Source organism: Dromiciops gliroides, chromosome 5 (assembly GCF_019393635.1).
Source record: "Dromiciops gliroides isolate mDroGli1 chromosome 5, mDroGli1.pri, whole genome shotgun sequence".
NCBI lineage: Eukaryota > Metazoa > Chordata > Mammalia > Microbiotheria > Microbiotheriidae > Dromiciops > Dromiciops gliroides.
In genome coordinates, this window is record NC_057865.1 from 148,855,299 (window position 1) to 148,871,137 (window position 15,839).

The 15,839-nt window shown below is 39.8% G+C and overlaps 1 protein-coding gene across 5 annotated transcripts in view; it reads left to right on the plus strand.

Moving 5' to 3' along the window:
* Window positions 1–1,187: 1,187 nt before the first annotated feature.
* The window catches only part of NAPEPLD (N-acyl phosphatidylethanolamine phospholipase D), a 70,650-nt gene continuing 55,998 nt past the window's right edge, over window positions 1,188–15,839 (plus strand). Inside the window, exon 1 of one of the 5 annotated variants that reach the window (XM_043968845.1) lies at window positions 1,188–1,442. Coding sequence is in view for 2 of the 5 variants with exons in the window: in XM_043968842.1 (XP_043824777.1) it covers window positions 1,693–1,982 (290 nt within the window). In the remaining 3 variants the exon portion in view is untranslated. Of the gene's footprint in view, window positions 1,443–1,580; window positions 1,605–1,626; window positions 2,607–15,839 lie in introns of those variants that run through there. The other 4 variants (XM_043968846.1, XM_043968842.1, XM_043968843.1 and 1 more) reach the window with 4 other exon arrangements.

The window sequence follows — 15,839 nt, forward strand, 5'->3', positions numbered from 1 at the left end:
CTAGCCTGGGGAATCAGTCGATCATAAATTTACAGCTAGAAGGAAATGTAGAGCCCATCCAGCCCAAACCCCTTCTTTTACAGATAAGGAAAGTGAGACTCAAAAGAGATTAAATGATTGGTCCAAGGTCACACAGATAATAAGGGAAACCCAGTTTGTACTAGGGAACAGCTTAGTCACTTGTACTGTACAAAACAGACTGGCTTGCAGCTTTCTGAAGTCACCTCTAGATTCTGCACTTTTATTTCCTGCCATAACCTAATACTCCTCTATCCTCCCTGGAGACACTTGGCCTCAGGGGAGGAAAGGAAAGTTGGCAGGTGGAAAGAGCCTGGCTGAGAGTAGAGAGATACAATTAAGGTAGCCCTCAAACTCTCCAGCCCAGTTTCCTCATTTGTAAAAACAGAGATAATAACAGAGAAGGTTGTTGTGAAGATCAAATGAGATAAATGTAAATGTATTATTTAAGATGCAACATAAATAAATATCAGCTATTATTATCCTTCAGGACCAGAGATGCTGCTCAGTTCAATTCTGGGAATTTTAAACTCAGATCCCTGAAGGGAATTCACCAAAGCCACGGTCCAGCATTGTAGCTTCAACACCATAGGAGAAAAAAAAAAGATGTTAATTTAAATAAGAATTGTATGATCTGGGAGGTCGCAGCATCTTTTTAAAATGGTAGAACATTTCTAGAGTAATGACATTGTTACCATTAATATTTAGTATCCACCATGGGCTCCACAAACTTCAGATTAAAACATCTCTTCTTTCCACTGGGCATATGACGTGACTGCCACTACATTTTAAAGGACTATTAAACTGCTCCAAAGTTTAAGATGTAAGCTAGCACAGTGCCCAGGGTAGGAGAATCTATATTTAGGTAAAATAGATATGGAAGAGATTCAATTTGCATTGATAGAGGTAGTGCCCACGTGGATGAAATTGTTCGGTCTATATAAGGATTAATGTGAATTTCATAGGAAGGTGATGGCACAGTCCATTTCTTTTCTTTTGTGGGCAATGAGGGTTAAGTGACTTGCCCAGGGTCACACAGCTAGTGTCAAGTGTCTGAGGCCGAATTTGAACTCAGGTCCTCCTGAATCCAGGGGCTGTGCTTTATCCACTGTGCCACCTAGCTGCCCTGCATAGTCCATTTCGGTGACAAGAATGCAGGATCTGAAGTCAGAGGACCTGGGTTCAGACGCTGGATCATACACCATCTGTAGTATGTCATTTAACCTCTCTGGGCCTTCGTCTCCTCATGCGAAAAAAGACAGGATTGGACTGGATGATTTCTAAAGGGCCTTTCCAGCTCTGATTGATAGTCTTATTTATCAGCTACCAGACTTACAATCAAAGCAATGCTGCTTTTATACCTGGAAGGAGATGACTTGGGAGTGTTCTGGGACTCTGTGGGAAGCAGTCCTAGTCCTTAGCTGGTAAGAGCAAAGCAGGTGTAGAGGCTGGGAGGCAGCAGCTGTCGTCCAGAAGGGTGGAGGGTGTATTTGCCATATAAGGGGGTCAGAAGCTGACAGCCCCCTTTACCAAGATGGCTTCGGCAGCAGGAAAATGTGTGAGCAGCCATCTTGGTAAAGCTCCAGGTATGGGGACACTTAAGGTCACGATTGGCAGGAGTGAGTATGGGGCTAGGAGCAATCAGGGGCGCCGTGTGGTGTAGCCCGGGCTGCTATGCTGAGGCTCCGAGCGCTGGGCAGCTGCCTGGGCTTGCTGGCTCTTTGGGCCACCAACCGGTCCGACCCCAACGGAGCCCGGGTGAAGAGATGTCAGGCCCTCAGGGCTGGCGGGGCTGCGGGAAAGGCGCTGGAGCCTCAAGGCAAGATGGAGCCTAGGCGGGAGGAGGAGCGCGAGCCCGGGCGCGAACCCGAGCCCAAGTTGAAGCGCGAGCCCGAGCCTGAGCGCGAGCGCGAGTGCGAGCGCGAGCGTCAGCTCCAGGAGGCCAGGATCGTTCCGCTGGAGAGGTGAAGATGCGCTGGGCACTAAAGCGAGGGCACCTCTGCCCGCTCAGCCCGCCCATCCCTCGTACCCTTCCCGAGAGGACCCTTGAGGACCGAGCCTGAGTGGGGAGGGGTTCCCCCCCCCACTGCGCTCCCCGGTCCCCACTAATTCCCCTCTTTCTTGGGGTGGCTCTTGATTCCCCAAGACTCCAGGGTGCGCTCAGTATGCTGATTTCGCGGGACTCTTCCCTTCTCCTTCCCCTCGCTCGTCTCTCTTGGCTCTCTCCCGCCTCCAGACCTTTGCTCTCTAAAGGGAGCAGCCCGCATGCCTCAAGTCTCCTGCAAAGTAGGACAGGCTAGGGGGTGGGCCCGAGCCTTGGGTTTCACAGGTTATTAAAAAGCCCCAGTTCATCCCCTGGCTGCTTGCTGCTGCTGCTGCTGCTTTTGGACCCGCGCGGGGCTGCATTGGACTCGCTGCAGGTTGCGGTCGCTGGTGCATCCTCTGCCACAGTGAAGATAACAGACGGATTTTTCTTTTTGAGTGTCCAGGAGATTTTTTTTTTCTTGGGGGTGGGGTAGGAGGAGGGACGCAGACTCCCATCTCGATTGTGGATTACCTTTTTAAATCCCCTCTGCAATGGAAAACATGTAGGTGTTTCTTTTAAAAATTATTTCTGATAGAATGAACTGACAACTTCTGAACACCCGTAGCTCTCACCCCACCCCATCCCCTAGCACTGGAAATCTATTTCAACAGGTCTTTTGGTTACTCAAAATGTAACCCATGGAATGGAAATGAGAAGCAAATGAATGGAGTCTGGGGGTGGTGGTGAGAGACTGTTTATTCTGAGTTTTGTGTCTTTTTGGGGGGGCGGGGGGGGGAGAGGGTGCTGCTGAAGTCTTTGTAGAAAATGTATTCACATAGACTCACCCCCCCGCCCCCCCTCCCCTCCCCGACAGAGCTTGCTTGCTGTTGTTTCTCCGGTAGCTGAGGGGAATTCATCCCCTGTCACAGACTTGTGTTTGATGCTTTCTCTCCCCATTGGGGTGTGGGAGAATTAGGAAAATTGATCAAAGTTCGAACACTTTGGAGCTCTTGTAGCTCGTGCCCCGGCCGGCACTGTATTTATTTATTCATCTGTCCTTCTATTTGTTTGTTTATTTATTTTTGCGTTTACGAGTAGGACGGCATAATTGTATTTAACAACGGTATGAAACTCAAGTGTTTGCTTTGGATTAACGTGAAGTAGCTAGTGTTTTAGAGTTGCTAGGATAATTTATTCGTGAAGTTATTCTTGAGTTGCTTTTTTTTCCTGGAAGTTGAGATGTAAAATGTCCATTCTTTGTTTAAAATGAACGTTTAGTAGTCTCATTCCTATTTTTTTCAGTTGCTGTAATTTTGATTTACTGTCACTAACATAATAGCATGTGGGAGCGTTGTTCAGAAAAGGAAGTTATATAATCTTTAAAAAGAAAATGTTTCCTGTCTACCGGAGCATTTGTGCTTCAAGGAAATACCAAATCATGGATGGAAATTTAGAGCAAAAGTATTTATTTAAAATTAAATGTCTTAACCTAAGAGCAAGTTTGGGGAATGTGAACAGTTTAATTACAAATTAAAATATTTGTGATTTTCAAACATTTTTTATACCACATACTGAATGTTTGGTTTTTTGTAGCAAAGATTTGAGTAGTCTTTTTAGAAGACAAACATCTTTAGTGTGCTTCTTTTATATTTGTTTCCTTTTGTAATACCATGAAACATTTCACAAATTTTGGATTACAGCTTTTGGAAGAAAGTTATGTGCATTTAAAAAACTTGATTAGTCCAGTTTTATAATTAGATTATTTACTTTTTAAAGTAATCACTGGACTGTGGTATTTATTGCTAGAAATAAAATTAACCTTGCACATTTGAGAATATTTTGGTTACTTAAAGGTTTAGACAATTGAGTGAATTTTGAATGAGAATTGAACATTGAGAGTTCAGTCTAGATTTCAATAAGTGAGGCTTGACTAAAATTATTTCTCCATCATTAACTTAGTTTCATTTTGCTCTTTTCATGTGTTAAATGCCCCCTCCCTTCTCCTTTATGTAAAGAAACTGAATAACTGCAAGAAATGACTTTAAGGTATATGGGTTTATATTTAATTGGACAAAAGTTTTAAAAAAACACTTCATTGTAATAGCACATAAAACATATAATTAATCATTGAAGAGCATCCATTACCTGAAGGCTTGTGGGACTGGGTATAAAACTGGGATAATTAAACTAGAATACACTTGTAATATTCAACATAACGTTTCATTAAATGTTTAATTCTAACTACTGTAATACTAAAGGATGCAATATTACCTGTGTACAATTTAGAGTGTTTATTTGGATTTCTATATTTAAATGCTCAGCCACTTGCTATCTCTGCATCCTTAGACAAGTCATTTCACTTCTCTGTTTTCTCAGTTTCCTCTTCTGAAAAACAATGGTATTAGAAATGCGGTTCTTTCCAGTTTTAAATCTATGAACCTATAGCTTTAAATGACTAGGCTTGTATTTTAGTGCAGAGGCAGTAGGGAGATGGGGCAGATGGGTAGCAGTAGATAGAGTGCTGGACCTAGAGTCAGGAGGACATCTTCCTGAGTTCAAATCTGGCCTTAGTTTACTAGCTGTGTGACCCTGGGCAAGTCACTTAATCCTGTTTGCCTCAGTTTCCTCATCTGTAAAATGAGCTGGAGGAGATTGCAAACCACTGCAGTATCTTTGGCAAGAAAACCCCAAATGGGGTCACCAAGAGTGGGACATGATTGAATAATAAAGGTAGGGAGCCATTGGAGATGCTAGAGTGGGAGAGTAATCTATTCCTTGAAGGATATAATTTTGATAGTTATGTGGAAGATGGGTTAAAGAAAAGGAAGAATGGAAACAAAGAGGTTATTTCATTTAGGAGGTTATTTCAATAGTACAAATGAGAGATGATGAATGGTGGCATTGATTTGGTGGCCCTGTGAATAGAAGAAAGGAGATGGATAAATTCTTGGTTTTCTCTCAATTCTTCAGGATAAAATCTTGGTCAGAAAAAAAAAGCATCAGGCTTCTTGGTTGTTAAAATAGCTAATCCTTAAAAAATGTTTGTGATACTATTAGATTATTATGCCCATTCTGCCATATTCTGTTACCAAGACAAATTGTGTATAAAATGCTAATTTGTGAAATTGTTGGACACTTCAAACTGTGAATTGATCCATTTGTGGGCCTGAGCTATCTGTCAAATTTGTTCTTTGGATGTAGATGCAAATAAGCTATTCATAATACATTAGAAGAAATCAAGTTATAAATTAAGAATAACATTAACATCCTATTATAATCAATAACTGAAACCTAGTGAGGTCCTGGAAAGGGACTTAATCAGTTATCAAATCCAGGGCTTCTTACCATGGGATCTATGAATCATTTAAAAAAATTTTTCATAAGTGTTTTAGTATAATTACTTTCTTTTGGAATCTTATACATGCTATTTTATGCATTTAAAATTATCCTAAGAAGGGTTCTATAGACTTCACTAGAATGTCAGAGAGATGCATGACACAAAATAAGTTAAGAACCTATGGTCTAGTACAAACCTCAGTACCTAGTTGTATCTGGCACACAGTAGGCACTAATAAAGTCTTGTTCATTTGATCTGATTGGTCAAGACCAGTTCTGTCTTGCATCAGTATATTTTTGGTAGTCACTATCTAATATAAATGCATATATTGAAATGGTCAAACCAGGTAACAGGACTTTGATATAATTAAAATTTAAGCCATAAAATATGCCATTTTCCCTCATGTTATTATCATTCTTTTGATTGGGACATAATTTCATTGAAGTTTTTAATCTTGGACTTGTCCTTTGCAGTATTTTTAAAAGGATTACATGGCTAGGTAAATATAGATCTATGCACCACACATTTTTTTTTTTTTTTGCTGAGAACATAACTCAGTATTTATATGATATTCTGAAGGTGTCTCTCAACTAAGGGGCCATGCATCTCATGTGCTGAGAATGAGGTCTCTAAGGAAAAAATGGAGACATCCACAATACTCCCTGAATACTTTACTTTTAAATCAGTGAAATATAATATTAACCATTATATCTATTACTATCCATTCCCCATAATGTTTTAAAGATGGAAATGTCTATGACTTCACTAGAAATAGTTTCACAGTTTGGAGTCTCCTCTTCAGAAAATTAGAAGCCTTGAAAAATTCAATTAAGTATTATTTTCTGATTGATTGAATGATCAGGTGGCTTCCATTCGATGACAACCACCACCCAGATTTTAGTTTAAACTTTGTTTTCTCACTTTTCATATTGAAATTATTAAACATTTCAAATGAATATCTATCCTGCCTCAACCACTCATTATCTTTATGATCCTGGGGAAATCATTAAACTTCTCTCAGTCTCAGTTTCCTCTTCTATAGAAATGGGGCTAATAATTTCACCAACCTTCCAGGGCAAAGATAAAATGATATAATATTTGTAAAGCTATTTGCAAAACCTACAAGTACTACATAAAAAGAAGGGGAAAAACCCACCAGGGAAATATTGATACGTTAGCAAGCTTTCTGTTCAGAACTTATCTTTTTACAGCATGTTTATGATAATTATTTTAAATGATGTTGAAAATTTAAAAAAATTCAGAACACCATAGAATTTTAGATCTAGATGGGACTTTAAAGTTCATTCAATGCTCGTGTCCTCTGATGCTCAGTTTGAAACGAAGTGACTTGTGTAGCAGAATGAGGCTTCAAATTGAGGTCCTATGACTTCCAAACCCAGTGCTCATCTTTCTAATACACTAAGATGTCTCTGTAGGGTCTAGAGCTTGTTCATTCATTTCATCCAGGTTAGGATTCTCTTTATTATAGGTTGCCTGTCTTGAGGCTTGAGGTGTTTTACTTAATTTCCTGGTATGAATAACTTCATATTGGTCCAGATCTGCTCCTATTTTACAGATAAGGAAAATGAGGCCCAGAAAGTTGAAGTGACTTCTTCAAGGTGTCTAGAACAGTCAGTTATCCAACCTGTTTGTTGTATTCTTTTTCCCCCACTGTAGAATCCAAATCTAAAACAGTCTTCTCTATTCAGGACCACCGAAGATTTATTTTGCTTTTGTGGTTTGTCAGTGTTCTGCCAAAGAAGCTTTATAGTTAGTAAGGGCTTGGTAAATTATTCCTGAAGATTTATGATTGATTCACCTATTGAATAACTGAAAAAAAAAACCCAACAAAACAAAACTTTGCAATCAGGAAAGGGAGGGGAGAAGTTCTGGGGGTTCTCAAACCACCCTCCTCCCTTTTTTCTTTTCTTTTACTGTCAAAGTGCTGTTGAAATTCAAAGAGGCCAGTCTTATGGGTGAGGCCAGAATTATTGGCCAAATTCCACCACCTTTAGAATTTGTTTATTAAACGGAAAAACTATTTGCCTTGTATATTTATTGTACCACAATGCTTAAAACACATATTTGTTTGGGATTTTGGCATAACTAACTGAATGTTGTGTTGTTGTTTTTTTTAAAGAGCCTTCTTGGCATTCCAGCCACTATCTCATGCTATTCAAATAGGATAAAAGAAGCAGTACCCTCAACACCAAGTTTTTCTGTAATTGGGCAGAGTGGGTGACAGTGTCCTCTGGAGGGTTTAGTCACAATCTCTTATTTGTTTTTACTTCTCTTACAGTGTGCCGCCCAGCAGGTGACCTTTTCCAAACAATTAAGTGAGAGCCTCCAAGGGAGGGTGTGAACTATAAATATATTTAGCAGTTGAGGCTGGTATTTAATTTCAGTTTCAGGTGCTGCTATCTCTAGCTGCTCAAGGGGTGTGATTTCAAGGTGTCTGGAACCTTTTTGTCCACTAACCTAGTGCCTTTACCTACTGATAGTCCAAAGGCTATTACTGTTCTTTCCCCTTTGTCTTCACATTTTTTTTTCTTGTTTTGATGCAAATGCTACTGGAGAAAGAGTAGAATTTTAAGATTTATAGGTCATCTGTACCTGCTGGCATAGCTTCTTCTTTTTTTTTTTTTCCGATGAGGTAATGAGGGTTAAATGACTTGCCCAGGGTCACACAGCTAATAAGTGTCAAGTGTCTGAGGTGGGATTTGAACTCAGGTCCTCCTGAATCCAGGGCCTGTGCTTTATCCACTGTGCCACCTAGCTGCTCCTGCATAGCTTCCTTTTAAGTCTCAGGTGCAACCTCTTCTGTGTAGCTTATTTTAAAAGACCCTCTATTGACACTATCAATAGAGCCCTTCTGCTTCATGAGGAGGTTAGGAGTACGGCATGCCACCCTTCCAAATGTGGAAAATCTGCATAAAATTTTTGACCTTCCCTTCATACTAGAGAAGAAGTCTGAATTATTATGGTATTAAAAGATTAAATATGGTGATACTACACAATACTTTACATATATTTTATGCATTTCTGAGTTTCTAAACTTTTTCTGTATTGTCTAGCTTCCATAAACTCCCCCCAAATTCCCATTTAATTTCTTTTGCTGACCCCCAGTTTATTGAAACCATGATAGGGAAAGTCTCCATGTGGAAGGGATAACTATACATGCTCTAGGTTTGGACAAGATTTGTCTTACAGTCTCTTCCAGCTCCTGATCCTATGAAACTACACACATTTGGAAACATAAGTAAAAAGCTTAAGTCTCAAAAGTCACACCGTGTGTGTGTGTGTGTGTGTGTATTTGGAAAGATGAGGGAGCTTTCTTTGCTGGAGAGTTAAGAGGATGATAATATTCTTATCTGATAGGGGATTCATGCCATAAGGCAGCCTTTTGTTTTCCTTCAGGATAATCATTAAAAAATTGTATTATCATATTATCACATGTTCTTATTCTAAAATTTTTGGGAAAGCATATTTCCTAGATATGGCTATGATGTGGTATAGTGTGTGGCATATAGCTATTTTCTGCTCTGTTTGGGAAGGACAGCACTTTAACCTAGAGTCTTCTAGAAGAGGGGGCGGGGCTCATGGAGAATGCAGAATAGATGGCAGATGGAAAGGGGTTAATGTGGCATAATAGCAAGAACACCTGATTTGGAGGCAAAGGACTTGATCTGAATCCTACTTCTGCCTAGTCATAGTCATCGTTGTCGAGTCATTTCAGTCATGTTTCTTTGTGACCCCATTTGGAGTTTTCTTGGCAAAGATACTAGAGTGGGTTGCCATTTCTTTCTCCAGCTCATTTTACAGATGAGGAAACCGAGGCAAACAGTTAAGTGACTTGCCTAGGGTCACACAGCTAGTAAGTATCTAAGGCTGGATTTGAACTTAGGTCCTCCTGACTCCAAGTCTGGCACTCTATCCACTATGCCACCTGGTTTTGCTATTTATGACTATTGTAACTGTGGATAAGTCAATTTACCTCTTGGAGCCTCAAATGAAGGACTTAGAATAGATCATGTGTAAACTTTCTTCTAGTCTGAAATCTTTTAATTTTCATAAGGGGTAGGTGTTTGAGAGAATGTTGGGTAACTCGTTCCTATCCTGTTGTTTCCTCACAGCATAAATTAATTGTTTTGTCAGCTTTCTGTGATTTCATCTGAGTGGGTCCTCCTGCCACCCACCAGTGCAGATCCTGACTCTTCTGTCCCTTTATAAACAATTTTAGAGTTGCTAGGGCTGAAGATTTCATCCTCCCATGGCCCACCTCAGGATGTTTCTCACTGAATTTCAATAGCTTGTCCCTGTCCCTGTATTTATAATCTCTTTCATCTTTGGTAGTAGATGCCAGAGCTTGGTCTTCACAGGCGTGGTCTCTGAATTATTCCATAGCTACCTCTACCTGTTGTACAAGTGTTTGAAACTTAGCATGTCTAAAACAGAGCCCGATAGCTTTCCCCTTAAACTCACCCTCTCTTCTAACTAGCCCATTTCTGCTCAGGGTATCACCATCACTTATCCAGGTTTGCACCTTAAGAGGTCATTCTTGACTCTTGACTCACTCACTTCCACCCCCTCCATCTCCCAGTATCCCAGCAAGTACCTGGTCTTTCCCTTCCAAGTCTCATCCACCTCCTCCAATGACCTCATATATATACATACATATATATATACACATATATACATACATACATACATACATACATATATATATATATATATATATATATATATATATATATATATATATATATATATATATATATATATATATATATATATATATATATATACATATATACATCCTGTTCTTACTACTTCCACATAACCACCATCAGCCCAGGTCCTAGATACTTCTCACTTGGTCTGTTGGAGCATTGTCTGTCTCAAAGCTTTACAGAGACTTTTTCCCGCCATGACTGGAATGCTCTCCTAACCTCAGCGTCTAGGAAGTCGTAGGCCTCCTTAAAGGCTCAGCTTAAGTGCCGCTTCCTTCAATAATATTCTGCTCTGTCTCTCCTCATCCAGTCTGTCCAATCTCTAATCCATCCTCCACACTGCTACTAAATCGATAATCTTAAAGCACAGGTCACTCCTCTGCTCAAGCAGCTCAAGGCTCTCAATCGATTTAAGACTAAAATACACAGTCCTCTGGTTGGCATTTAAATCGCCCTCCACAATGTGGCTCCAGTTTATCTTTCCAGCCCCATTGTATAGCAGTACTCCCCCTTCTGCAAACTACATTCCAGCCAAACTGGCTTGCTTACTGTTTCTATGTGTGACATTCCATTGTCTGTCTCAAAGCCTTTGCAGGGAACCATTGTTTGTGTCAAAGCCTTTGCAGAGACTAGAATGCACTTCCTTTCACTTCAGTGTCTTGGGACTCTAACTCCCTTTTAAGGCTCAGTTTAAGTGCCACCTCCTTCAAGGGTCAGTTGATAAGCATTTATTAAGTGCCTACTGTGTGCCAGGCATTGTGCCATTTTATGCCAGGCATAGAAAGAATGGCAAGAGATAGTCATATCCTCAGGGAGTCCACAGTCAAATGGGGGAGACAACATGAAAACAACTATGTACAAACAAGCTAGACCCAGAATAAATTGGAAGTGATCAATAGAGGGAAGGCACTAGGATAAGGGAGATTGGGAAAAGCTTCAGATAGAAGGGGAGATTTTAGCTGGAAGCTGAAAGAATCCAAGAAATCCAGGAGGTAGAGATCAAGAGGGAGAGCATTCAAAGCATGAGGGACACTTAGTGAAAATGCCTGAAGTTGGGAGATAAACAAGGAAGCTGGTGTCCCTGGATCACAGAGTGTGTAAGGTATAAAGGAGTTGTAAGATATAAGAAGACTGGAAAGGTAGGAAGGGAGCACATTGTAAAGGGCCTTGAATGGCAGAGGATTTATATTTGATCCTGGAGGGGATAGGGAGCCCCTGGAGTTATTTGTACTCTGTGTATGTGTGTGTGTGTTGTGGGGTGTGTGTGTGTGTGTGTGTGTGTTGTGGGGTGTGTTTGACAAGGTCAAACCTGTGCTTTAGGAAGATCAATTTGATAGTTGAGTGAGGATGGATTAAATGAGACTTGTGGCAGGAAGACCCACTAGCAGGGTATTGTAATAGGCCAGGCATGAGTTGATAAAAGCCTGTGGCAGGGCAGTGTCACTGTCAAGGGAGACAAGAGAGTATTTTGGAGAGATGTTACAAAAGTAAAATCAACAGGCATTGTCAACAAATTGAATGTGGCAGTGGGTGGGGTGTGGAGTGAGAAAGAGAAGGATGTCACCTAGGTTGTGAGCCTGGGTGACTTAGCAGAATAGTAATACCCTCTGCAGGAGTAGGCAATTTAGGAAGAGAGAAGGGTTTGGGAGAAAGATAATGAATTGAAGAGGTCTTTCCTCATAATCCTGGGAGAATCTACCCAGATTAATTTACCCAAGTGTTAATCTACTCCCATTTCCATCTCGGGTATTTCTTTTATATTTATATAAAATTTATATTTAATTTAATATTTATATTTGCTTATCTGTGATATGTTATCCTCACCCATTTTAGAATGTAAACTCTTTGTGGGAACTTTTGTATATGTATTCCCAGCCCCTAATATTGTAGATTCCTTTTAGCTCTAAATCTTAATAGTTACTGATTGACTGATTAATGAACCTTGGGTCACCTACATGCTGCAAAGAGATTTTGTTTAAAATTTTATAAATTTTTGAATATCAGAGTTCTCATTCAAATGAAAATATTAACAATATAATCTAAATATAATAAAATAATAGAAATCTAGTAGCAATACTTTTTTGGTCCTATGTCACTGTCCTTGGTCCTCATTTCTCATTAGTACAGATTATTAAAAGTTGAATAGGTATTATGTAGTTTGTCCTCACAGAAGAGTATAAGAATGATTGTGCCAGTTTATAGTACACAGAACTTTTATCTTCCTTAGTAGGTAATAATTAAAGGAATATCTTAGTTCAGCTTTCATGGGGAATGTGTCATTCTGGAGATAGAAGATTTTCCCACAGCTAATAACTAGACAGCTATAGACTTCAAGTGGTGGAATTGTATTTCTAATACTTGTTTTGGAAATCTTTCTAAAATCTACTCTATAATTTCATTACTTTCTTAAATAGAGCATGGGGAATGGGATGACATTTAGGCACCCTTTAGAAATTCTATAAATATAACTTAACATTTTTTTGTGCTGCAGATACAAGTTTAGATGATGTAGGACATGGGACTAAATGGGTACTGACCCTATCAGTTTCCTTGGGATTTACTTCCTTGAAAAAAGTTCTTGATGTCAGCTTTCTTTTTGATGATTTGCCTGTTCCCCCTAGAGGCAGATGAGCAGCTGCTTGACCTCTTGGGTAGGGTATAAAGGCTGCTTATCTGGAAAATTAATTAGTGAATTAAAACCCAAATAGCCTTCTTACCAATGCTTTTCTCACCCTTCTTTGCAACTTACTGTTGCTCTTAGTGCCCTTTGACTTATCAGCTGTTAAATATTATTTCTGCATCATTTGCACCATGGATCATTGGCACCTCTTCATCAGCTTCATTTACTCTTATTTCACATATTTCTTGTTGTGGATATGCCTAAAGGAAGACTTCCCCTCACTTTTAAAAAATTTTGTTTTGTTTTGTTTTGGTGAGGCAGTTGGGGTTAAGTGACTTGCCCAGGGTCACACAGCTAGTAAGTGTTAAGAGTCTGAGTTCGGATTTGAACTCAGGTCCTCCTGACTCCAGGGCTGGTGCTCTATCCACTGCGCCACCTAGCTGCCCCTCCCCTCACTTTTTTAAAAAAGAATTTGTGTGTTTTTGGATAGAGTATCTGGCTTTGAGACAGAAAATTCTTCATCATTATGTAACTTACACTATAGATAATTATCATAATATCCATTGGCTCAAGACTGCAACTATCTTGAAGTTGGGAACTTTGAGAGTCAAAGTTGGGTCTGAATATAGAGTAATCATTATACTAACAGGCTGCATAGGAATTATACATTGAAGTAGTAAAATATTTAATGGGACCGAATTGCAAATCAAATCAATGGTGAAGCACATCTCAACACTTATTTTTGAATGAGTGAAATCTCTTCCCTGATTTTTACCAGGGTAGCTGAGGAAATCAATCAGATTATTTTAAACTCAATTCCCCAAAATAGAGGTGGGACAAGTGGATAGTAATGACACACTCATACTGGGATTGCCAAGATTTGCCTCCATAGCACCTCTGTTTCTACTCAGAGTCCTCTCCATCCTCACCACCTCTCTGCTACCTTGATATCTGCTCTTTTTACTCTGTGTTGTCTCAGGAATATAATGGAACTCTTAGATTCTTGGATATTTCCATTATACTCTTAAATGCTCTCCTGTGAACAAGCTTCTTTTCTTATAACACTCTTTGCTGGGTCAGCTAGGTGGCAGAGTGGATATAGCACCGGCCCTGGATTCAGGAAGACCTGAGTTCAAATATGACCTCAGATACTTGACACTAGCTGTGTGACCCTAGGACAGGTCACTTAACCCTTATTGCCTCACCAAAAAAAAAAAAGAAAAGAAAAAAAGAAGAATCTTTGCAACAAACAGACCCTATGCCCCATTATGCATATGTCCTGTACCCAGGCACACAGATTCTCATGGGAATTGAAGTGCTGAGGTCTTCAATCAGGCCCCTTCCCAAGGCCTGATGGGAAATACAATCCCGTTCCACCTTGGTGGTTACCATAGACTATAATATTTAGTTCAGTCTGCCATTGATTAGTGTAGCCTACAGGGCCTTAGTTTCTTATCTAAAAAAATGAAATTATTAGGTTAGATTTCTTAAATTTCTTCTAGTGCCAACATGCTATCATGCTGTTTTTATTTAAACTCCTTATTGTTTGATGTATAGCAGAATTCCAGATACACGCAACATTAAAGAATTATACAGTTCTAGATGCTGTCTCTTCTCTGGTAACATTTCATGTTCTAAACACGCTATAGTTAAATGGAATGTGATTGACAGGAAGATCACAGAACTGTTGTCTGATTGCAACCCTGCTTATTAAGGATAAAGTCTACACGTGTCCAAATAAATAAAATAGCTTTGCTAGCAAGGGCTGTGAAGTGCTTTGATTCATGGGATGCATGATTCACATCCAGTGGACTGAGGTCAAAGTTTGGAACTAGGAGTCATTCTAAATAGAGATTCAGGATTAAGGATATTGCTAGTGAGTTGGTGCTGAAGCTGGTCGTTCAGAGCACAGAGGTAGGCAAGTTCTTGTACAAGTGATCTAGGGGCTGATTCCTGATAATTCTGAGCTTAGAGTGGGTAAGGGAGCCTACATTGGTGGAAGATGGAAGTAGACAGTAAAAATAGTCAAATGCCATTGAGGGAGGTGTTGGAATTAGGGACAAAAATGAAAGCTAAGTGGGGAGAGAGGGGAGAAGAAGCCTGGGGTTGGATTGAGATCTGAGATCAAGCTAGAATCTCATCAGAAGGGAAGTTATTGCTAGCAGAGGATTGTTGACAAGCATTTCCTAAAGTAGAGCATTTTAACACCAGGGAATCCTACAGGTAGAGTGGTCTTTCCAAGTCCTGAGGTGTCTGGACTTACAGAGTGTATGTGTTTAGGGAATAGTCTAGCTTTGTTAGAGCAGCAGACATCAGTTCTTCAGCCCAGGAGGTCTCTGAATCAGGTGTGCTACCACTTCCTTGTGGGAGAAGGGTCCTGTTGGGGCTCAGGTGTGTTACTTCCCTGAGGCAGGGAGGGGTATGTTGCTATTTGATTTGTCCCTTTGAATCCAAGTGTGGTCCCTGTAATAATTCAGAGACTTAACAAGCTTTGTTATACTGTGACTTGTTTATAGTTTTGAAGTGATTTTTTTTCATTGCTGGGACAAAAAGATAATGGCATCAGGCCAAAGCAAAACAAAAAACGAACCCCAAACATTCCTTGTTCATTAGTGCATTAACTGATTTGAAGTTAAACAGAAGGCATATGTGTGACAAATTTTGGTCCCTGAAAAATTTCATCCTCCTAGAACTTAGAATTTACAAAGGATTAAAAAAACAAAAACAAAAAAAGAAAACCTGCATCATTAGCACATAAAAAACACCTCCTTGCAGAAAAAAAAGGACAGCATTATAGTCAGCGATGTTTTTTTTTTTTCTCATTTCCTAAGCTAGTATGAAACTTCAGCAAATGGTCATATTTGTCAAAACTTTTTTTGAGGGATAGGCAGCAAGCAGATAATAAGAACCAAACTCTGTGCCACGGATTGTGCTAAGTGCTCCATATAAAGGGCAAAGAGCTGTCTTTGCTCTCAAGAAACTCACACCCAGAGGGAGACAACATGCAAAAACTAGGTATAAACAAGATATACACAGGGTAAATTAGAGATAATTTCTAAGGAAGGCACTAGATGAAACCCAAAGGAAACCAGGAGGTAGAGATGAGGA